We start from the raw sequence: 25,815 nt of genomic DNA on the forward strand, positions 1-25,815 counted from the left end.
AATACTCAGAAATGTAAATATCAATTCTCTCCAAATTGCACAAATTTAGTGGAGGTTTTCCTCAAGCTTGGTAATAGTGACATTTTAAGCCAGATAATTCTTTGTTGTGGGGGCTGTCCTGTACAATGTAGGATATTTAGCATTATCCCTGGCCTCTACCCACCAGATGCTATTAGTACACATCTCTTCCTGTTGTGAGAACCCAAACTGTCTGCAGACATTGTCAGAGGTTTCCTGAGGTCCAAAATTGCCCCCAGTTGAGAACCACTGATTCAGTGCAATTACAATCAAAATCCAAAAAGGATCTTAAAAATTGAATTTGATGGGCTGAATCCCAGATTTATCTGGAAGAATCAAAAGGTCAAGAATATCCAAAACATTCCTGAAAAAGAATAAGGTGGAAGGCTTGCCTTTCTGGGTGACATGACTAAAGCAAGAGTCATCACGACAGTGTGGTATGGATGGAGGGATAGGTGCCTGGGCCAATGGAACGAACTGTAGAGCCCAGCAAACAGACTGTGCAACTAGGTTATCTTAGTGTATGTGACAGAAGTGGTGTTCCACATTGGTGGGGAGAGGATGAGTTAATTCATAAATAATGCTGGGGCAATTATTTATTCATATTGAAAAAAGTGAAATTAGGTCTCTACCTCATATGCACAAAAACAAATTCTAGAGGAGTTAAAGACTTAAAGGAGAAAAAATAGACGTCAGAATGTTTAGAAGAAAATAAAGAAGAAATCTTTTTTTACGTTGGGATAGGGAAGGATTTCTTAAACATAACCAAAAAAAGTGCCAACTATTAAAAAAGCATTTGTAAGTTTGACTCTTGTGGTAGGGAGAATTCTGAGAAAAAGTCCCAATGATCCTTGTCTGTATGTAATCCCCTCCCCTTTGAAAGGTGGGCATTACCTGTGAATGGGAAGAGTTCTCACTCCCATGATTATGTTACATTATATGTCAAAACAGCCGTCAGAAAGAATGAAATCTTGCCATTTGCAATGACATGGATGGAACTAGAGAGTATTTTGCTAAACAAAATAAGTCAGAGAATGACAAGTATCATATGATTTCATTCATGTGGATTTTAAGAAACAAAACAGATGAACATAGGGGGGAAGGGAAGGAAAAATAAAGTAAGATAAAATCAGAGACGGGGACAAACCAAAAGAGACTCTTAACTATAAGAAACAAACTGAGGTTCGCTGCAGGGGAGGTGGGTGGGGGATGGGGTAACTGGGTGATGGGCATGAGGAGGGCCCTTGACGTAATGAGCACTGGTGTTATATGGGACTGATGAATCACTAAATTCTGCCTCTGAAACTAATAATACACTATATGTTAATTAATTAATTATAAATAAACATAAAAATAATGGATATCCTTTGTTTACTGGTATAAAATGCTTACCATTTGGTAGTCATTTTCAATTAAACAAACTTTTTAATGAAGTCACTTAACATTCCAAAAAAAAAAGGGAGTATCCAGGTGGGCTTAATCCAATCACACACCCTATAAAAACAGAGTTTTCCCCAGCTGGCGGCAGAAGAGGAAGTCACAGATTCCAAGTTGAGAAGGATTTGATGCACCCATACTGGCTTGAAAATGGAGTGATAAGGAATGCAAATGGCTTCTAGAAGCTGAGTGATCCCTGGTTGCCAGCCAGCAAGGAAACGGGAACCTCAGTCGTACAACCACAAGGAAACCAAATTCTGCCAACAACCTGAATGATCTTGGAAGTGGCTTGCCTCTCAGAGTCTTCAGAGAAGAGTCCAGCTTGGCTGACACCGTGATTTTGGCCTTGTGAGACCCAAAGCAGAGAACCCGGTCAAGCCTGCCTGGGCTGCTGAGCTATAGAATGGTGGCATAATAAATGGGCATTGTTTTAAGCCACTAAGTTTGTTGTAATTTTTGGCAGCAATAGAAAACTTCTAAAACTATATTAAATTTAAGAATTGTCTCTTTGTCAAAAAACACCCTATAAAAAGTGAAGAAGACAGTCCCAAACTAGGAGAAAAATTTCTAGCATATGTAAGTGACAAAGGATTATCCAGAATATATAAAGAATTTCTGCAAATCAGGGAGAAAAGGACAGCCCAACGGAAAAATAGGAAGGAGACACGGAAAGCATTTCCTAAAAAAAAGAGGAGGAAACATGTAAGGCCAAGAAACATTTTTTTAAAAATGCTCAACCTTGTATTGTTATATACAGTAGCAACAATTCTAAAATGAAATATATGAAAATACGCCCTTTACAATAACTTCCAAAACCATCTAATGCCATATTGTGAGGAACGTCCTTCTGTTCCTTGAAGTACATTCTCTTGTACATTTGGAGTCTATTTTTTGCATGCCATCTTCCCCTCTCTCTCTCGCTTCCCCCTCCCTTCCTCCTTCTCTTTTCCTATTTTCCTCCTGGAATGTGTTTGTTTAGTTGCCGGGGCTCTTTCCCTCTTGCTGATGCTTCGACAGCTCGCCCCAGGCAGTGTGTTTTGAAGGCAGTGAAGAGTAAGGGTTAAGCGCTTAGGTCCTGGCACCTTACCGACTGGACTTGAATCCTGATTCAGACTGTGTGGGCTGTGTGCCCTTGGACACGCAAGCCTTTGGCGCCCCAGTTTTATCTTCCGTCAAATGGGAATAATATGGTTTCTATTACAGAGTTGTCGTAAGTAAAGGAGGTGGTATAGGTACAGCACGGTCATATTTGGCAGTCACTGGCTCAGATGCACTTAGTGATTTCTTGACTCTTCCCACCATGTCTGAGACCGGTTTGTTTTCTTCACCAAGTTGCAATTTGTGTTCTGTTTCTTATTTTATTCATTTTTCTGCAGCAGTGAGGAATGGGAGCCTTCATGAGGCCATATGCGATCTCGTTTAGAGTACCTGGACTCTGCTCTGTCCTCTGAGCCTTTTGTACGGGATCCTGCTCATCCTGTCCAGCTGGGAAAGGTGTCCTGCCGCCCTGGGACGGGGAGATGCTCTTGAACTTCAGATCATCCACCCAATTCAGTGTGAAACTGTAGCTTTCACTTCCGTGAAAGTGTTAGCATCTGTATTTACTCACTCTGGTACACCTCTTTTTTTCCCTTTACCAATTTCCACCTCTTCTCAGTCATAAGGAGTGAGAAAAGCATTGTCCGCTCAGTTCTCCTTGTTCCAGACATGCGGATAGTGATGAGAAATCTCAGAATCTTGTCAACTCATCGCTATCACCTTTGGGGAGCAGGGGATGCTTTCTTTGGCCACCAGTCATTTTCCTTTAAAAAATTTTTAGTTGTACCTGTTTCCGTGTTAGATCGCTGTTGTAAATTTTTTTGGATTAGTTTTGACTTTTTTTAAAGTTCTTAAGTTTTAGGCAATGGAAGTGTGTGTTTTGCAGGCAGTAAAGATGTGTTGCAGTTTCAATGTACTATCAGCCTAGGATCCAGCCCCCGCATACTTAATCCTGCTTGTGTAGTGACTCTGTGCTCCTTGTCTCTGTGGCTGAGTGCTTAACACAGTCTGTGCGTTTTCCTGTTCCCTGTTGTTCTTAAGTAAGAACTACTGGCAGTGTCTCAAATTCTGTATGCTATTGTTAGCAAAACACAGAAATAAAATTGCCTTAACTCCCTTTTTAAGATTTACTGCAACAAAAGTTTGTCCTTTCTCACCTTTTCTTATCTACCGATTTAAAATTTAATTTTTAAAAGTGCTTAAACATCTCTGCTTTCTTATTCTCTTTTCCTGTTTTCGTTGGGAAAAAAAAAAGGCTTTTCTCCACTAATCTCAAAATCCACCTTTCAAAAAAGACTTACAGTACTCACACTATACCTCCAGTCCCTCTGCAGCATTTCTCAGAAGTGAATAGGAGCATAGAGGTGGGGTCTAATAGTGAACGTTGTGGAGCCCCCACAGCACCCCTTCTTTAAGAGCAAGACACTCCTTCTTCCCTCGGCTGCTGGGAGGGTTGGCGTCTGAGGGGTCTCAGCGCAGTCCTTCTCTGGGAATTCCTAACAGTTGAAGAAAATCTCTTTGCCCAAGGTCACAACCCCTTCCTGAGGGAAACGCATCCAGTGACCTGTGGTTGTGGCTGGGCTGCTCCCTTGCTTCAAGGCAGGACAACCGGGAAGAGCCATCCTAGCTCCCCAGCTCCCGGCAGGATGGGTCGCAGCCTCTACTGCAGCCGCATCAGTTTCTCCCATGGCCCCGTCCTGCCTTCCAAGCTCCGCACGGGTCCTGTTACAGAGAGTACTCCCTAATGAATCTCCCTCATACAAACATGAGCCTTGGGATCTGTTTCCTGGGGAACCCCACCTATGACAATGGTTTTTCCTCAAGGTTTAAAACAGAGGCGTATCATAATATGTGTATATCCATGAAGAAAGAGAATTATAAAGCAAATGGAGCAAAATGTTAATAATGGGTAAACCTGGATGAAGTTTATAGGAGTTCTGTGTACTGTTCTTGCAGCAATATTTCCGTACGTTTGAAATGATTACAAAATGGAAGTTTAAAAAATTAGGACAAATATCAATTACTTGAAGATGCTTAAGTGCAATTATGCTCCAAGACAGTGAAGTTGTTAAGGTTCCCAACTCGTGATTCTGCAGAAGTTAGATAAAAAGATAATCACTATGGGACTCCCATATCTTATCAGTTCATTAGCCCACAGTGTTTTCTTTGGTGGATGCATTTTCTTTTCTTTTTTTTTTAAGATTTATTTATTTGACAGAGAGACACAGTGAGAGAGGGAACACAAGCAGGGGGAGTCGGGGAAGGAGAAGCAGACTTCCTACAGAGCAGGGAGCCTGATGTGGGGCTCGATCCCAGGACCCTGGGACCATGACCTGAGCCGAAGGCAGACGCTTAACGACTTGAGCCACCCAGGCGCCCCATGTGCTCCATTTCTTAGGTGACCCTGGGATCATGACCTGAGTGAGTCAAAGGCAGACGCTTAGTGACTCAGCACCCAGCTTTTTAAAGCTGATTTTGTTAAGTAAACACCTTACACCTGAAAGGACACTGCCAATACATAGCAACAATATTTATTAGATACCAAATAATAAGTGGAGCAATTTGGGAATTTACTCAGTTTATGCCGCATTTCGATTCCAAAGTGTGCTCTTGCCTTGTTAATGTCTGATTGTTTGAATGTCAGTTTGATATCTCATCTGAGAAATATCACAGCACCTGCCAGTTTTGCTCTGTGGTATTATCTGCGTTGTACAGGCTCAATGAAATCTGCAGCCTCTCTCTCGATGGTTTCCTCTCAGCACCTCCAGCCTTGGTATCTAACCTCTCATCTCCAAATGACCCGATAGCATCACCGCCTCAGCGTCTTCACTTTTCCCTCTGGGGTTTCACATTTGCACACGAGTCCTCCTGGCTTGTGATTTCACCATCTCAACTGATAAATAGCTTCTGATACCAAAGGGACTTCATTTCCACTAAGAAACGAAACGTGTGCTCTCCCCTGCCGTTTGCTTGTGAAAATCCCCGAAATAAATCTTGTGTAATCGCCTAATTTAATTAAGCACACCTCACTTCCAGTGTTGTGCTGGTTCTAAAAAAAAAGTCTCAATGAATTTCCATAGACTCACCAGGCTCTAACTGCCTGCCTTCTTGCCCCTAGAAGATCATTTAATACAGGTTTAGAATATTTAGCTATTCTAGCCTAAAATGTGTGTCTAAATATTCAAGATATTTTTTTCTTTCACAGTTCTTGCTATCCTTCAGTTTTCCTCATACTTTACTTCAAACTTGACTTCCTGCAATTGTTATTAATCTACCTCTATGATGTCTAAACCTAAGTCCATATCACTTCAAGGATAATTTTGTTGCTGAATATTCAGAGTGATCATAAAGGTAGTTCCCAATGAATCACACGAAAGTACATAGATGATCTAAGCCTCAAACCACTACTGTTTGCCAGTATTCATTATAAAATCTCCAGGCCCCAAAATAAGCTCATTTTAATTATTCATTTTCATGTGACATCAGGAGAAGATGAAAAGTTAGAGCCATAATTGCAAAGTTCTTATTCTTTTTTCAGTGTCTTTGGCATGTATCATACTCGCTGCTTTTGCCCACGTAGTTCCTTCTACTTGGGATAATTTCTCATTCTACATCCTAGCCATCCTTCAAAGCCCTGTTCAGATCTTACTTCCTACTTGAGGCACTTTCTGATCACTCTAGTGCACACCGTTTTGTTCCCTCCTTAGAATGTTTATTCCTAAAGTTAGTTAATTTAAGAAAGTTCGGCATGGTCTTGTTTTCCTCTAATTGTTTCCCATAAGTCTGTGTGTCAGTCTTATCTCCAGAGTCAGGCTATAAATCTTCTGAAGGCGAGGACCACCACATCTTATACCATTGGTTTTCAAGCTATTTTTATTGCATAGCCCCTAAAATGATTTTGAAAAATTATATACCTCCTGATGCATTTTTAAGTTGACATGTGACTGTATCATAAGTCACTGCAAAGGACATAATTCAAAATATTGGCATTAAGGACAAAAGAAAACAAAATGAAACAGTTCCATGAGACTTTTAAGCATATCTAAAGGAACTTAGGCACTGTGTGACTGCTACCTGCGGCCATTTGTTTGAAAAACCACAGTCTTTAACTGTTGGAAGCTTTGCATCATGTAATTTCCTTTTCTCCTTGAAGTCATATTTCTACTCCACATCCCTCAAAGGATTTCATCCTAATAGAAAGTATTTTGATGCCTGAAAGTCTTCTCTACATCAAACATGTATATAAATTGAAATTATTTTTCTACATTTTCTAGGACCAGAGGCTTTTAAGTGGTAAAATGTTCTTTCTAGATCGATTTATCATTACAATTACTTTTACCACACAATTGATTAAAACCAAAACTACATAAGTGTATTATAAATTTTTATAAACACTTATTAAACATAAAGAATACCATTTTATTGGAAATATATGTTTCTATGAGATACATGGAACTGCTTATTTACCCACCTATGAATATTACTTATTGCTGGAAATAAGCAGGGTTCAGCATAAATTCTGTTTCTCTTTTACATTTTTATGGATGGAAATGCTGAGAAGCCTTGTTCACATAAAATTGTAGGTGGGAATAGAAGGTGTTTTATTATAGCAACGTCAGTCAGTTCTATGAATTCCTTTCAAGTAATACTCCAGAATTATATAGTAATTTATTATAAAAATGGTTCTCATCTCTTGTCAGCTGTTGACTCGATTAGGTCTATCTTCAGTGTTGTCAAAAGCAAAGAATTGGAAAAACCCACTTAGAAAAAGATTTGTTAAACCGTCATTAGGAGTAATAGACTTTCTCAATTTCTGGGAATAATATCAAAAAGACCTTTACTAACATTTATCAGATGATTATTAATTATGGCCAGTTACACTTTAACGCAATATACTCAGAAAGTGGGAAAAAGAAAAACATTCATTGCTGTATATCTGTCAGTATAATAATTTTTGAGATAATTATTTTATTGTTTCTTATGCTTTAAATATGTTTCAGCAACTCTTCAGAGCCACAGATTTGGTTCGTTCCATTTTTGGAAAATACTGACTATGTTTACCTAGTTGGCAAAGCCAGCCCTTATTGTCAGAACGGTAGGCCAGATCAGATTTCAACTTTCTTTCAGAAAACATCTTACTTCGTTCAAATAAACATCACTGTGGTTGCGCTCACATTCCTGAATTCTTTTCCTAGGGGAGATGGCTAAGGCTGGGGCCTTGTCGTAAGTCTGTTGCATTGATGAAATAAGCTGCCCTGCCTCCCGTGCTTGTGCTTTCCTTCTGTCCATAAAGGAAGATGCACCATAATAAGATGGGTGGAGGATGGGTCTTTGTTTGTAAAGTGGGAGGAAGTTGATTATGAAAGGGGAAGAGGAAAGAACTAGCCTGATGCTTGCACACAGTCGCATTCTCAGGGAGATCCGTTTTTGGAAAGAGTATATGTGAAAGTGGTACATCTGGACATTGATTCCTTTAAAACTATCTATGCCCACCTGGCCCTTGGGAAGTCGTTAAGTATCCCCAGTGGTGTGCAGACACCAGTTTGAAGATCGCTTTCTTACACTTCTTATTTTACGCAATAATATGTCGAGAGATAGTTGGGGCTAATACTTCATTTACACAGTAATTCAGATAGAAAGAAAGGAGAAGTGCCTGGGTGGCTCAGTCGTTGAAGCATCTGAGTTTTGATTTTGGCTCAGGTCAAGGTCTCCGGGTCCTGAGATCAAGCCCCACGACGGGCTCCACACTGAGGGTAGAGCCTGTTTGGGATTCTCTCTCTCCCTCTTCCTCTGCCCCTCCCCTACCCAGGAAAAAAAAAAGATAGAAAGGAAAATCGCGACTACAAAATCATTAAATTCAGTACAGATATACAAGCAGAGATCTCTATTTTCACTGGCATATTCTTTTATGTTTAAAATTTTTAAAAATTTTGTTTAAAAGTGCTTTCTCATCATACACCCTATACCTCATATATGTGAACACATGAAATTCACACTGCAGTAATAAAGGTCTTTTAAATATTAATTAGAATGATCCTAGTTGTCATTGCTAGGGATAATTTTCAGATTTTCATTTTCTACACTGTATTGTGCCGTATTTTAAAAAAGATGTTTCAAATAATAAAACACACAATAAAATTGTGGATGGGAGAAAAGGCTAGAATCAAAGTTGTAGTTTTAAATGGGCCTGAATTTGTCAATTTTTACAAAGGGATATATTAAAATGACTGTCGGCAGATGATGTATATGTTGCAAACGAAATGGATCTTCAGAAGCAATTAACTTAAAAATTGTGAGCTAATGTAAAAACATTGCTATTTTTTGCCAAAGTAAAATCTTAGCTTTATGTTGTTGACAGAAAACGCTTCCAAGGCAGGATTGAAACAAGAGCAGTGCCAAGACACTCAGCTGCGTAGTGGGACTGTGTTGTCCCAGGAAACACTACCAGTCAAGATTAATACTTGGAAATCCACAGAGGTAAGTCACTTGTAGCAGTTTCCTGTTGCTGCTGTAACAAATCACCACCAACCCAGTGCCTTAAATCAGCACAGATGTGTTATTTTACAGTTCTGTAGGTTAGAAGTCTGACACAGGTGTCGCTGGGCTCACAAGGCATCTGCAGGCTGCATTCCTTTCTGGAGGCCCCGAAGGGAGAATTTGTTTCCTTGTCCTTTCCAGCTTCAGCTTCATGTGTTCTAAGAGAAACGGTGCTTGTCTTTGAATTCTGTTTGTGTTGTTTCTGTTATATTCAGTTTTAAGTAAGAATAAGGTTAGATTATCAAAGTTTTCCTTTATAGCTGATGCTTTTAAAAACATCTTATTTAAGAAATTCTTTTTATCCTAATATAATAAAGATCTCTTACTTTTTCTTCTAAATGGAATCCTTGTGCCCTCTAGAATTTTACCATATAGTGTAAGATAGGGGTTTTATTGTCTTTGCACCCCTGCGGATAAACAATATTTTATTTATTGAACAGTCATCTTTCTCTCCTCATCTATAAAAAACCTTTTTATTGTGAAATAAAATGATAGACTCGGAGGAAGCTGCAGATAAAGTACAGAATCCCACGTACCGAGTACCCAGCATCCCCCCGGCTGGCATCTTCTCTGACCGTAGTACAATATCGAAACAAGGAGATGGCTGTCCATATGTTACTTCTGACTGACTACAGACCTTATTCAGTTTCCAAATTTTCAGTTCAGTATTCAGTTTTTTAACTTGCATTTATGTGTGTGTGTGGGGGGGGTGGGGGCAGTTTTTCTATGCAATTTTATTCCAAGTATAGATTCATGTAACCAGCACCAAAATCAAGATACAGAAATGTTATGTCCACACAAAGAGGTCTATCGTGCTGTCCAGCCCATCTCTTCCCCACCCCCCAACCACCTCATCCCCTGATAACCCTAATCTTTTCTCCATCTCTATAGTTTTATTATTTCTAGAATGTTATGTAAATGGACTCAGACAATATGTAACCTTTTGAGATAGCTTTTTTTTTCCCCCCCGCTCCCCATAATACTCTTGAGATCCATTCAGGTTGTGAAGTTTTCATATCTCTGGGATAAATGTCTAAGGGCGTGATTGCTGGGGTGTGTGGTAAATGCATACGAAATTAGGTTTAAAAAAATTGTCAAACTGTTTTCTAGAGTGGCTATAACATTTTACATTCCCACCAGCAGTGTATGAGAGATCCAGTTTCTTTGCATCCTCACCAACTTTTGCCATTACCGTTTTTATTTTAGCTATTCGAATAAGTTTGGGGTGATATCTCATTGTGGTTTTAATTTGTGTTTCCCAAGTGGCTAATGATGTCGAGCATTTTTTCATGTGCTCGTTTGTACCATCATAACTTCTCTTTGGTGAAATATATGTTCAGATCTTTTGCCCATTTTCTAATTGGACTGTTTGTTTATTACCATTTTTGACCTTTTGAGAGTTCTTTTTATGTTCAGGATACCATTGTTTCTACTCGTGCTCTCATCCATGAAGATGTTCATCTTGTTTCTGAGCACGGCCTGTGTCTTTAATATTCACATTTGTATTTTCTCTGTCGTTGCTGTGTGTTTGGGGAAAGATGGTATCCCCAAAGTGTGAACTTAGAGAACCATCTTGACTGGAAGTCTGTTCCGCTCAAGACTATTTGCAATTATCTCATTCACTCATTTGTTTTTCTGTTTTATGTGTGTTTCTCCTTTTAAGGAAAGCTCCTTGAGAGTAGAGACCATTTTAGTCTTATTCGTTACTGAATCTTCATTTGCCAGATATTTGTTAATGAAGAAATGATTGAATAGTAGAAACTCCATATTAACTTCCTTCTCTCCCTTTCTTGTGAAAGAGGCTTGTTTGGTCTCCTGCTTGGAGAGCTTTGTTTAGTATTCGCTGCCACTGTTCCTATGAGAGTGGCTGGAATTATTTATTGACCTTCTGTTCCCAACCCTTTTCCTGAACCCAGTTGGTACTGGATTTACCTGATTTTCTAGCAGCTCGGAAAAGTACATAAAATTAAAATTTCACTGTTCCTTAATTGCATAGTAGCCCACCGACTGAAAATATGTAGATTATGATGTGGGAAACAAAAGCAGAAGAAAAATTATTAAATTCCTTATTACTTACAGCCCATTGACAAATCCTTGAAACAGGCAGAGTGACCTCCCTCTAGGGACTCAGCTGCCTAGATGTTAATACTTTGCCAAGGGCAAAAGGTAATCTTAGCCCATCCTCCAGGACCCTGTAAGTCTACTTTAACATATAAAAATTCCTTTGAAAACTTCCTTTACCTTTACCTCTACCCAGCCACCACCACCCCAGATACATGTTAGCAATCATCCTCCAAGCATATGACCCACCGATATACATCTGAAGGGTCTTATGACTGAGGATTTACTAAACGATAATAAATGACCTTTCCCAACAATAGTTAACCCCCTCAGGATCCTAGAAACCTTGCTTCCCAAAATACCTGGGAGGCTTACACTATCCCTAACCCCCTCCCAACTTGAAAGTCTGTAATGGGCCACTCCTCATGACCCCCGTGTGGCTCTTTCTGCCCACGGGTCCCGTCCCTGCGCTTTCATAAAACCACCTTTTTGAACCAAAGATGTCTCAAGATTTCTTTTTTTTTTTTTAAAGATTTTATTTATTTATTTGACAGAGAGGGACACAGCGAGAGAGGGAACACAAGCAGGGGGAGTGGGAGAGAGAGAAGCAGGCTTCCCGCCGAACAGGGAGCCCGATGCGGGGCTCGATCCCAGGACCCTGGGATCATGACCTGAGCTAAAGGCAGATGCTTAACGACTGAGCCACCCAGGCGCCCCTCAAGATTTCTTTCTTGGCTGTTGGCTTCAAACCCTAATGTCTTTCCTATATTAGATTATTTTAAAAGATATGACATTAAGTCAAAATGATTTTTAAATTTGAGATCAGTTTTATTTGCTGCTGCTGGCTTATAAGGGAGAAAATAGACTTGAATAATCTTCTATGCTTTGGACCCTAACAAAGGCATAAAATGCCACCCAGCTTTTTTGTATCAGTCTTCAAATTCTCATTATTATTGTTTTTTCTTACTTGAGAGGAACCCACTGTAATTGATTTACATCATTCAGCATCTTATATCAGCAAAAAAATGGTACCCTCTCAAAAGAAGTTTAAAGCTGGATTTTCCTTTTTCAGTGCATTACTACTATATCGTGGCACGATTCCATCATTCTATTGACAAGCACCTCCTCTTATTACTGTCAGGAACATTTGATGCAGCCCAATATGTCCTCTTCAGAAATCGGCTTTTGTGGCAGAAGACAACACCTACCAAGCTGAACAGTAAAATCTAATTGTTGTTGCCAAATGTACTACATCTACATTAAAATTCTCATATTCTTAATAAGAATGAGATAGAAATGATACCGTTGATTGCTTTGGCAGATGAGGGGTGCTTAAAAATATCTTTTAAAAACTTTAAATAGAAACCTCTTTATTCTCTTTCTACAAATGAAAGAATGATCTAAAAGCAGTAAATAAAATTCTTAACAGAATAGGGCTTTCAAAAGCAGAACAGTGCTTGCCTGTGGTACTTTCAAAATTAAGAAAAGCCTGCAAATGTATGACACTTAGACACGGATATGTTTTCTTTCTGCATACTGTCCAGAGTCCTTATTATTAAATTTGTTAATTAATAAGGTTATATATAGCTTTTCACCACCTCAAAAGACCTTCCTCTCTTCCTGTTTGAGGAGATTCAACAATAAGTGTTATGATTTTTTTGGTCACAGTTGTTTCTATAGCAACAGATAGGGATGCTACAAATTGGTTCACACAAAATTAAAGCTGACCAAAGCCTTGAGTCTAGTTGTGAGTTGCTAAATTGCTAGTGATGGAAGATAAATGTTTATTTCCTACTGCCTCTGTTTATTATTTTGCCAAATGAAGAGTAAACAGTTTTCGTCCTCGGGCTTATCAGCATATCATTTATTATATTTGCAAAAATTTGAGCTCATCAAAGCTGTTAGGAAATGGAAATTATACCTGTTCTAATCATGCTAATCCATCATCCCTTTACTTTTTTTCTGCGTCATTACTTCATGCTTAAAAGTCCTTTTTTATTTTCATGTTTGTATTTTTTTCTTTTTAAGTTGGAAGATAATTACGGGATAAAGTTTAAACAATAGGGGGGAAAGGGTAAAGAGTGAAAAACAGAAGTTTCTTCTTACTTCCCTATACATCTTCTTTTCCTTTCCTCAGAGGCATCCATTACTAGCTAGGTTCTTAGAGATTTGGGAGGGAAATTTTCTGTGTCCATGCATTTCTTTTACCTAAAGGGATCTGTTCATTATATACTGCTCTACAGCATGCTTTGAACTAAGCAATACATCTTGGACCTCTTTTTATGTAAACAATGCAATTATTTAATGTATATTGTCCCAAATCTTTTTTCACTAAACTGTAGATTACGGATACCTTTCTCTATCAGTACGTATAACTGCTGTATTCTTGATACAGAAATGACTCTTCATCTATTTCCCCACCCCCTGTTGGTAATCATTTAGGAATATTTTTGTAAGATTTTATTTATTTATTTGAGAGAGAGAGCATGAGAGGGGGGAGAGTCAGAGGGAGAAGCAGACTCCCCACTGAGCGGGGAGCCCGATGTGGGACTCCAGGATCATGGCCTGAGCTGAAGGCTGTCACTTAACCAACTGAGCCACGCAGGAGCCCCATTTAGGAATATTTTGGGTTTTTTTAGAATCTTTTTTTTTAAAGATTTTTTTATTTATTCATTAGAGACACAGAGATACAGAGAGAAAGAGAGAATATGAGCAGGGGAGAAGCAGAGGAAGGGGGAGAAGCAGGCCCCCCGCTGAGCAGGACCCTGGGATCATGACCTGAGCCGAACGTAGATGCTTAACCATCTGAGCCACCCAGGCGCCCCAATTTTTACGTTCTTATCTATTAAAAGTAATAATGTAATAACGGCTCCTATACATATTTTATATGATGCTGTCCTGGAAGTGGGATCACCAAAAGGTTATATTTATTTTTCCTTTTGAAAAGTCCTCCTAAATTGTCCTCCCCGAAGTTGCACCAATTTATATCCACCAAAAGCGTATCCCCTCATCTTCGCAAATACTGAGTGTTATCAAATTGTACATTTTTCTCAGTCTGAGAGATGGGAGAAGTTTGTTTTACTTTGTTCCATGATAATTATAGGTAAGATTAGAACAACTTTTCGTGCATTTTTTTGGAATTTGTGTTTCTTTTTTATTATTAACTCTATTCATGTCCTTTGCTCCTTTTTTTCTGTTTGGTTTCTCATCTTTTTCTTACCAGTTTCTAAGAGCTATTTGGCTATTAAATGATTAGCCCATTGTCTGCTTCTTTATCTGTCTATTCATTTTCAGTTTCTCATTTGATTTTTGACTTTATTTATGGCTTTTTTTTTTTTTTTTTTTTTTGCCTTTGTGAAGGGAAAACACACTGCTCTTCCTTTGTCTCTTTTTTCCTCTCACACTGTGGTCACACTTCACTTCTGACAGCAGAGATGTGGGCTTTCCACACACCAGGCTATTCTCTGCTACACCAGCTGGGTGTCCTGCCATTTAACTCAATTCTGACACTGTCTACCTGAAGATAGCATCAGATTTCACAAGCTGAGTGCTCAGTCCCCAAAGCTCCCTTTCCCCCACCTCCCATTTCAGATGCCAGTTGCAGGTCCTGGGTTGTCTCCTGTTCTTCTGACCTACCACTAGAAATTGGGGTTCCCATCACCCCTTCCTTGGGTTTGATCACTTGCTAGAACAGCTTACAGAACTCATGGAAATATTTACTTACAGTTGCTGGTTTATTATATAATAAAGGATATGAGAAAGGATGCAGATGAATTGCCAGATGAAGAAATGCACAGGGCCAGGCCCAAAAGTTTCCCAAGTGCAAGTTTCTGTACCCATGGTTTTGGGCTATATCACCCTCCTGGCATGTATGTGTATTCACCAACCCAAAAGCTCCTTGAACCCCATATATTTGGAATATTTATGGTGGCTTCATCACATAGGCATGATTGATCATTTACTCCATCTCCAGTATCTCTCCCCTTCCAGGAGGATGTGTTGTGGGGCTGAAACTTCCAGGCTTCTAATCATGGCTTGGTCTTTCTGGTGACCAGTCCCCACCCTGAAGCTATCTAGGAGCCTACCAAGAGTCACCTCATGGAACAAAAGACACTCTGATCATCCTGAGAATTTGAACGGATTTCAGAGCTCTGTGTCAGGAATGGGGGTCAAAGACCAAATATTAAAACAAAAGATGCTCCTAGTGCTCTTATCACTTAGGAAATTACAAGAGTTTAGGAGCTCTGTGCCAGGAACCATGGACAAAACCCAAGTATATATTTATTATAAATCACAATACCATAGCCTTAAAGAAGTCTTCAATTTTTATTAAAAAGTAATCAAATTTGCCTTTCCATTATGGCTTCTAGATTTTAAGTCATTCTTAGAAAGACTTTCTGTAGTCTAAGATTTTATTAAATATCACCCTGGCTTTTTATTTGTTTTTTTAAAGATTTATTTATTTATTTATTTATTTATTTTAAAGAGAGAGAGTGGGGGCGGGCACAGAGAGAGGGTGAGAGAGTCCCAGGTGGGCTTGTGCTTGACTCAATCTCATGACCCCGAGGTCAGAACCTGAGTCAAAACCAAGAGTCGGATGCTTAACATCAAGAGTTGGACGCTTAACTGTCCCATACACCCCATGCGTACCCCCACCTGCCTTTGTCCCATATGACCTCCCCCACTATTAACAACCACACCAGAGTGGTCATTTGTTATAATCAATGAACCTTAATCAATGCTCATTACCATCCAAAAACCATAGTTTACATTAGGGTTCACTCTTGTGTTATGTATTCTCTGGGTTTTGACAAATGTATAATGTTATGTATCTACCATTATAGTATCACAGAGAATAATTTCATTGTACTAAAAATCCTCTGTGCTCCATTTATTCATTCCTCTGCCTGCTAACCCCTGGCAACCACTGATCCTTTTACTGTCTCCTTAGTTTTGCCTTTTCCAAAGTCATATGGTTGGAATCATACAGTATGTAGCCTTTTCAAACTGCTTCTTTCATTTAGTAACATACATTTAAGATTCCTCTATGTCTCTTTATGGCTGGATTGTTCATTTCTTTTTAACACTGAATAATATGCCATTGTCTGGATATAAAGATTATTAACCCATTCACCTCCCGAACGACATCTTGATTGCTTCCAACTTTTGGTAATTATAAATAAAGCTACTGTGAACAATTTTGTGTAGGTTTTTCTGTGGACATAAGTTTTCAACTCCTTTGTGTAAATGCCAAGGGGTGCAATTGCTAGGTTGTGTGATAAGCGTGTGTTTAGTTTTGTAAAAAACTACCCTACTTCTTTTATGATTTAATTTAAAATATATATTTAAATGTTATCCATCAAGAATTTACCAGATGAATGGAGAGTGGTAAAGATCCACCTTTTAAATTGTATTTTTACAAATGATAATCAGTTGTCTGAATATCATTTGTTGAGCAATCCATCTTCCTCCCATTGACTTGAATTGTGGTTTCTATTACATAATAAATTCCCATTTATGCTTGGGTCCATTCTTGTATTTTCCATTTGTTTATATTAAAGATGTACCATTTTAAAGATCAGCTATAACATTAAAAATAAAGAAAGAAAAAGAGGTTATTCATAAAGGGAAAGAGGGGAATAAGATGGAGAGGAGAAATAGAAGCTAGATTTCTTTGATTATACCATGTTTTTAGATTTGTCATTGGAATCCTGGAAATATTTTTGCATCATTATAAAACAAGATTACACTAAAGAAAGTAATCCTTTAAAATGTAAAATAAAATTAAACAAATGTTCCTTGCATTCAGTTGGTGTTTTTTTTCTAAGATGTTGTTATTTTTGACCCGAGATTTGTGAGTATAATGTGGAATGAATCAAATGAGTGATCATGTGATACTCTTATTTGTATCATCTTTGGTATCCTTGAGAACTGGGATTCTCAGCATGGGGGAAAGGAGATATGAATGTAAGATAGAAGAGATTGTCATGACCTAATAGACCTGAATTGGATTGAAAGTGTATCAGTATAAACTAATGAGGAATCTTACCTGAAACTTTTTGGAAAATAAACTTCTAAATTATTCATAGGTCAAAGGGGAAGTCTCAGAGAAAATGTTAAAATGCATAGAACTGATTGAGAAGGGAGCACAACATATCAAAATATATAAGATGCAGGTAAAATAGTGGTGATAGGGAAATTTATAGCACTAAATGCTTATATTAGAAAAGAGAAAAGGTGTAAAATCAATAATCTAAGTTTCTTTAAAAAAACTAAGAAAAGCAAAATAAATCTACATGAAACAGAAGAAAGAAAATAATAAAGAAGAGAAATTAGTGAAATTGAAAGCAGGAAAACTGTTAACAGAGAAAACGAATGACACATAAAGCTAGTTCTTTGAAAAATATAAAATTGATAAACCTCTAGCAAGACTGACAAAGAGAGGAGACCTAAATCACCAATATCAGGATGAAAGGGGATATTCCTGCAGTTCCTGTAGCTATAAAAGGATAATGAAGAATTACTGCCAACAACTTTATGCTCATAAATTTGACAATTTAGAAGAACTATAACAATTTCTCAGAAAGCACAAACTACCAAAATTCAAAGCAGATGAAAAAGAACCTGAATAGTTCTATAACCATTTTTTTTAAAGATTTTATTTATTTATTTGACAGAGAGACACGGCGAGAGAGGGAACACAAGCAGGGGGAGTGGGAGAGGGAGAAGCAGGCTCCCCACTGAGCAGGGAGCCCGATGCAGGGCTCGATCCCAGGGCCCTGGGATCATGACCTGAGCCGAAGGCAGATGCTTAACGACTGAGCCACCCAGGTGCCCTATAACCACTTTTTTAAGGGAATTTGTAATATCAGTCTCCTGAAAAAGAAATCTCTAAGCCCAGATGGTTTTACTGGAGAATTCTATCAAACATTTAAATAAGAATTGACCCTATTTTCACACAAATGTCTTTCAGAAAATAGGAGGGAATACTTCCCAGTTCATTGTATGAGGCAAGTATTATTCTGCTACCAAACCCAGAAAAAGACAGTACAAAAAATATATATAATATAGACTATGATCTCTCATGAAATTAGGTGCAAAAATCCTCAAAAAAATTATCCAATTAAATCCAGCAATGTATTAAAAAAAAATTACACACCAGGTCGAAGTGGGATTTAATCCAGGTGTGGTTCAACATTTGAAAGCCAATCAATGCAATTCATCATATCAACAAATTAAAGAAGAAAAATCATAGGATTTTGTCAATTAATGCAGAAAAACATTTATTAGCAAAATTCAACACCCATTTATGATAAAAAGTCAGCAACTAGAAATAAGGAATTTCCTTAAATTGATAAAGATAATCTATAAAAACCTAAAATAGCATCTTCTTAACAGTGAATGCTTTCCTTTCAAGATCAGGAACAAGGCCAGGACTTATTCAACATAGCACTGGAAGTTCCAGCCACTGCGATAAGAAAAGGTATGTGAAGCGTAGAGGAAAAAATAAAATTGTCCTTATTTATAGATTGTCTGTACAGAAAATCTCAAACAGAAGTCAAAAACAATCCTCAGGTGCCTGGGTGGCTGAGTTGGTTGAGCATCTGACTCTTGGTTTAGGTTCAGGTCATGATCTTGTGGTCATGGGATCAAGCTCCGTGTAGAGCTCTACACTTGGTGCAGGGTCTGCCTCAGGGATTCTCTATCCCTCTCCCTCTGCTCCTCCCCCTACATGCGTGCACTCTCTCTAAAATAAATAAATAAATCTTAAAAACAACAACAGAAAAACCCCTCCTAGAACCAGGAAGTGAATTCAGCAGGGTTATAGGATACAAGATCAACATACATAAATGAGTTGCATTTTTATTTTTATTTTTTTTATCTTTAAATTTTTATTGTTATGTTAATCACCATACATTACATCATTAGTTTTTGATGTAGTGTTCCATGATTCATTGTTTGTGCATAATACCCAGGGCTCCGTGCAGAACGTGCCCTCTTTAATACCCATCACCAGGCTAACCCATCCCCCTCTTCCCCTCCCCTCTAGAACCCTCAGTTTGTTTTTCAGAGTCCGTCATCTCTCATGGTTCGTCTCCCCCTCCGATTTCCCCCCCTTCATTCTTCCATGAGTTGCATTTTTATATACTAATAGTGAACATGGGGAAACTGAAATTAAGACACATGCAATTTACAGTTAATGCTCCAAAATGAAATCCTTAGGTATAATTGTAACAAAACATGTATAGAATCAGTATGCTGAAAATTATAAAATACATAAAATTAATTATAAAATACTGATGAAGGAACCTAAAGACCAGTCAAACATACCATGTTCATGGATTGAAAGACTTGTCATAGTAAAGATGCCCCTAATTACTCTATAAAGTTTAATGCAATTCCTATCAAAATTCCAGCAGTTTTTTTATACAGAGATATTAAGGTTATTATAAAATTTATATGGAAAGGCACAGACCCTAGAATAGCTAAAACCATCTTGAAAAAGAATAAAGTGGAACTAATCACTCTGCCTAATATTAAAGCCTACTGTAGAGCTACTGTAATGAAGAGAGTGTGATATTGGTGGAGAGATAGATACCTAGGTCAGTGGAACAGGATAGAGAACCAAGAAATAGACCCACACAAATATAGTCAATCGATTTTTAACAGAGGAACAAAAGGAATTCAATGGAGGAAAGATAACCTTTTCAACAAACGATATTGGAACAACTGGACATTCATAGGCAAAACCATGAACCTCAATTTAAACCTCATAGAAATTCAGTCCACGTGGATCATGGGCTTAAATGTAAAATGTAAAACTATAAAACTTTTTAAAAATACTGGAGAAAAATCTTTGGGCTCTAGGACTGACCAAAAACATGATCCCTAAAAGAAAAAAAAGTTAGACTTCATCACACAAGGGTATAAACAAGTTACAGCCTGGGAGAAAATATTTGTAACCCACATCCAGCAAAGGACTAATACCTGGAGCATAAAAAAAAAAAAAAAAAATCTTTCAGGGTTCCTGACTGGCTCAGTTGGTAGAGCATGTGAGTCTTAATCCCAGGGTCATGAGTTTAAACTCCACTTTAGGTGGGGAGCCTATTTTTAAAAAATTTAAAAATTAGAAAAAACCCTCAAAACCCAATAGTTAAAAACCAAACAATCCAATTAGGAAATGGGCAAATGACAAGAACAGTCACTTCAGCAAATAGAACAGTCACTTCAGCAAATACAGATGGCAAATAAGCACATGAAAAGCTGTTCAACATCATTACCTATTAGGAATATGTAATTTAAACACATAATGAAATACCAAAATGGCTGAAATAAAAAATAATGACAACACCAAATGCTGGTGGACATGTGGAGAAACTGGATCACTCAAATATTACTACTGGAAACGTGAAATTGTATGGCTACTTTGGAAAAGTGGTTTGGCAGGGTCTTATAAAACTAACCATGCAACTACCATACATCCCAGCAATTGCATTCTTAGGCATCTATCCCAGTGATAGGAAAATTTATTTTCGTACAAAAACCTGTACACAGTGTTCACAGCAACTTTGTTTATAATAGCCAAAATCTGGAAACAATCCAGATTTCCTTTGACAGGTTAAACAAACTGTGATACATCTACACCATGGATACTATAGGGCAATAAAAAGGAACAAGTTATTAATACATGGAACAACTTGGATGAATTCCGGGAATTATGCAGGTGAAAGAAGCCAATTCCAAAAGGTTACATCCTGTATGATTCCATTTATATAACATTCTTCAAATGTCAGAATTATAGAAATGGAGAACAGATTAGTATTGTGGGGGGCGCAGGCTATGGTAATAAATATCAGGAAGGATCTTTACGGTGATGCGAATGTTCTCTATTTTGACTATCAATGTCAATATCCTGGATAATATTGTACTACAATTTTTAAATGTATACCTTTAGGGAAAACCGGGTTAAAGGATACACAGGATCCGTCTGTACTATTTCGTACAACTGAACATGAATCTACAATGATTTTAAAATAAAAGTTGAAAATATAAAAAGTGGCAAATCATTTGGAAAATGGTTTGGCAGTTTCAATGAAGTTAAAAATTAACCTATCCTATGACCTGGCCATTCTACTCCTGTGTAAATATCAGGAGTAATGAGTGCATTTGTCCGTAAAAAGATTTGTAAAAGAATGTTCTTAGTAGCTTTATTCGTTAGTACCCCGAAATTTGGAAACAATCCACATGTCCATATGGAGGAGAATGGATAAACAAATTGTGGTATATTCGTAACAATGGAATACTTCTTATGAAAAGAAAAGGGAACTGATACACACAAAATATGGATGAATCTCAGAAACATTAAGCAACGGGAATTGAATACAAAAAGAGCACATAGTATTGATTACATTCACAGGAAGCTCAAGAATAGGCAAATTCATTATGGTAGAAGGTAGAATAACTGTGTACTGGTAACGGGGGGGGGGCTGCTATCAACTGGAAAGAAACTTGAGGGAACTTTCTGGAGTGACAGAAATGTGGCTACACAGGTATACATATAATGTTAAAATTTATTGAGCTCTATGCATTCTCTGTTAATTATATCTTAAATAAACTTTATTTATTTACTGTAGAACAAATCTCTGTCCATTGGGGAAAAAGACATGTCAACTGATCCCACTGTGTAGACTTTATTTGAATCCTCTCTTAGATAAGCTATGGAGAAACCTATTTATGGCACTTAGGAGAAATTGGAAAGATGAGTTTATAATTGATGACACTGGGGAGTTGTGAAGTTTCTAAGTATAAAATAATAATTATTATGTTAAAGAGTTTGTCATTTAGAGAGATATACTGAAAAAGTGATGTATCTGGGATTTGCTTCACAGTAAAACAGATGAGGAGTGGGAGAATATAAATGAAACAAGACTGGCCATGCATTGATTTGTTTAAACCTGCACGACTGGGTTAATTATATCTATTTTTTTACTCCATGATTAAAAAAAGTTTTAAAATGTGAATAAAGTTATACATAGGTTGCTTTATTATTACCAGTAAAACAGAAAAATTGGCTTTTGAGATAGTGTGCTCTAAGGATGCTAAGGGCTGATAGGGACAGTTAATGCCTCAAACAGAATCTTGCTTGCCTGCCCCAGCTGTCTTCATCAAGGAGTGAGGCTCCTCCTAGGGTAGAAAACCACCCTGTACTCAATGGACACATAGCTAACTTATATTAGAGTTCTTTCAATAAATGTGTTTATGTTAGCAACGTATAGACGCATTATATCTCCATAAATTGTCCATCTACTTTAGCAAAATGAAGCACTGGGATCAATTATTTTTTTCAACCTTCATGTGCTCTCCTGTTTTCTCTAAGGACCTGATGTTATTTTGTGAGGATGATCCAAAGCCACTTTTGCCGACAATTCCTCCTTCCATTATCTCGTCAACTAAATGGTTATCAGAAGGGCTAGCAGACGTTTGTAACCTCTGGGATGCAGGTAAATTGGTTAAAGAATAGAAAGGTCACTCAGAAAAATGAATAAGAAACATTGGGCAGGAATTGCTTTACATCAGATTTTATTTTGTGAAATATGGCAGCAATGGTTTTAATTTAACTTTGATAATGAGGGATGGGACCAGCATGGGTGAATTCAACCCACACATGATCCTGTAATTTTATTTTACCATTTGTTTCAGTGGGGTTCTATTCCCTCTATTTTGCTTTTTTTTTCTTTTTCATTGTTTCAAAAATTATTAACTGCAAATCTCGAATCTCTTATGAATGGTTTAAAATGCAGAAAAATAAGAGTTCCTTTTTTCATTTGTACTAACTTCTCTTTGATAAAGAGTTTAAATTAATTTTTCATAAGCAAGCATTAGACCAAAATGTGAAAAGCAAGATGTATGGCATCCCACAAATTGGCTAATCACCTCTTGAGTAATTAACATTAGAGAAGGCACAGTAGAAAATGACACAAACTGGCCTCCAATAAATTACACTATCCAATTCCAACTGGGCTCTGCTGCTACTCGAGATCTGATTGATTCACAGTGGAGCCACTCCATACTGTCCCTATTCTTCAGAAACTCAATTTTTAATACATTCTTCCTCTTACTTTTCTCAAAATATAGGACTCTAGGACTCTCAGGACCCTCTGCCAAGAGGAGAATGAAACATTCTCATTAGTATCTTTCATCCCTTCATTTTTCTTTGCTTTTATATTCGTCCAAGCATCCTTTCCCTTACTGCAGAGGTGGCTCCTTATGTTCTGTGTTTCATCTTCTCCCTCATCTTTGGGCCACGTACTGTGATTTTCTCCTTATATAGATCCCCAATATCCAAAATATAAAAACTGCACTTGATTAGAATAGATTTATTTTACAGACTCACATTTATATAATTTTCTTATAAACTAGTCGTGAGAATGATGATGAGGGTATTTCAGTAAACACGGAACATGAAGTTGTGGGTTATGGTGATATTTGTAGTACAAGGATGGTATTACTCACATGGATAATTAGTTGTAAGTGGTTACCATTTTTAAGACAGCTTGCTCTGTATTCTTAGAATACACTTTATGTAAACTGATCCAGATCCAGAAGCTTGAAAGAAGAATGGTAAGGAAAACGTTTTTGTGATCTAATGTCCCCTCATATTACCCCCCCAACCTTTTTGAAATAGACTTCCACTTTTTAAAGCATTTTTAGGTTCACAGTAAAATTGAGTGTAAGGTACAGAGATTTTCCCATATACCCCTGCCCCAAACAAGCACAACTTCCCCCACTACCAACACCTCACATTTGTTGCAGTCAGCGAACCTACATTAATGCTTTATCGTCACCCAAAGACCATAGTTTACATTAGGGGTCATTCTTGGTGTTGTGTATTCTGTGGGTTTGGATGAGTGTATAAAGACATGTATCCACCACTATAGTATCATACGAGTATTTCACTGCCCTGCAAAACTTCTGTGTTCTGCCTGCCATTCCTCCCTTCCTCCTAACCCCTGGCAACCGCTGATATTTTAACTGTCTCCATAGTTTCGCCTTTTCTAGAAAGTCATATAGTTGGACTCATACAGGATATAGCCTTTTCAGACTGTCTTCTTTTATTCAGCAGCATGCATTTAAGGCTCCTCCATGTCTTTTCATGTCTTGATAGCCCATTTCTTTTTAGTGCTGAATAGGATATGCTAAGGTATTTATCCATTCACCTGCTGAAGAACATCTTCGTTGTGTCTAAGTTTGGGCATTTATAAATAAAGCTGCTGTAAATATCCACGTGCACGTTTTTGTGTGGAAATGTTTCCCCTGCCAACATTGTAATACAAGTGAAATGGAATATAAATGAGCCTAAGAGGCAGCCCTTAAGAGGAAAAAAGTCACAAAACATGTTGGGTGAGGGATGATTCCACCATGTTACTTGGTTGGAACTCATCATAAATGGAGGAGCTTTTCTTATTTTTGAGTCTTCCTTTTCTCCCGTCTTTACTTCACACCAATCTCAGAGATATCTTGCTCAAGTGCAGTTTTAAGCATTTCACTTCCCAGCTGAAAAACTTTCCACAGTTTCCCACTGCCAATAGGATGTCTAATTTTTTTAGACATGTGAGACTGTCATTAGAGACTTTTCATGGCCTGGTCCCAGCCAACCTTTGTTACCTCATCACCCAGTACTAACAATATTCACAATGCTCTGCAAAGTTCTATTACTTGTATAGTTTCTTCTTAGAAAGTCTTTGTTGCAGTTACTTCGACTGTGTAACACATTGCTCTAAAACTTTGTGGCATAAAATAACCATTTATTCTGCTCATGGATGCTCTGGGTCAGGAATTGGGACAGGGCACAGTGGGGATGACTTATCTCTGCCCCATGACGTATGTTTGAGCCTCAGCCCGAGAACACAAAGCCTGGGGACGGGAATCATCTGAAGGCGTGTTCACTCATGTGTCTGGTAGTTGGTGCCCACTCTCGGTTGGGGGCCTCAGTTTTTCTCCACATGGGCCTCTTCTTGTGGTCTCTCCACATGGGGTAGTTTGGGCTCTCTCACAGCATGGTGGCTGGGTTCCAAGGGTGAGCATCCTGTAAAAGAAAGGACCAGGCATAAGCTGAATAATCTCAGAAACCATGCTGTGACACTTCCTTCCCATTCAGTTCATCCAAGCAATCACAAAATCTTGCCCACGTTCAAGGGGAGGGAATGTAGACCCCCCCACTCTTTGGACAAGTGTCAATGTCATATTGAAAGAAGAGCACACAGGCTGGTGTGTGTGTTAGTGCGGTCATCTTTGGAAAATACAGTCTGCCACAGTCCTCCACCAAATTATGGATGCTTTACAAAATCTTATTTAAACAGCGAGGCCCAGCTCAAATGTCACGATGCTATAAAATCTTTTCTACATACCAATTTTTCATTCACTGTGTTCCCATGGGACTTTGCCTATAACCTTAGATACGAATTTATAGTTGTGTATCATTTTATAAGTTTTATCTATTTTTAATTAGATAAATAAGAAGTGAATGTACTCTTATTTTTTAAAATTCAAGCCATATAGAATCAAAATCCTCCTTGACTGTCCCTTACCCCAATACAGTCCCCTCCCCAGAGTTAACTGTTATTATCAATTTGTTGGTTACCCTCCAGGTCTTTCTCTGCATTTATGTACGTACCTGTACCTTTAAAAGTATGGAGAACTGACTTTATTTTGATTTAGAATGTT

At 38.0% G+C, this 25,815-nt stretch overlaps 1 protein-coding gene across 5 annotated transcripts in view; it reads left to right on the forward strand.

The window, feature by feature from the left end:
* Window positions 1-25,815, forward strand: part of ENTHD1 (ENTH domain containing 1) — a 174,155-nt gene that overhangs the window by 98,495 nt on the left and 49,845 nt on the right. For all 5 annotated transcript variants that reach the window (XM_027593466.2, XM_027593468.2, XM_027593470.2 and 2 more), the window contains 2 exons: window positions 8,852-8,970; window positions 22,469-22,592. In XM_027593466.2, coding sequence (XP_027449267.2) covers window positions 8,852-8,970; window positions 22,469-22,592 — 243 coding nt within the window. The remainder of the gene's footprint in view (window positions 1-8,851; window positions 8,971-22,468; window positions 22,593-25,815) is intronic.

The sequence above is a fragment of the Zalophus californianus genome, chromosome 9 (genome assembly GCF_009762305.2).
Source record: "Zalophus californianus isolate mZalCal1 chromosome 9, mZalCal1.pri.v2, whole genome shotgun sequence".
In the NCBI taxonomy this organism is placed as follows: Eukaryota; Metazoa; Chordata; class Mammalia; order Carnivora; family Otariidae; genus Zalophus; species Zalophus californianus.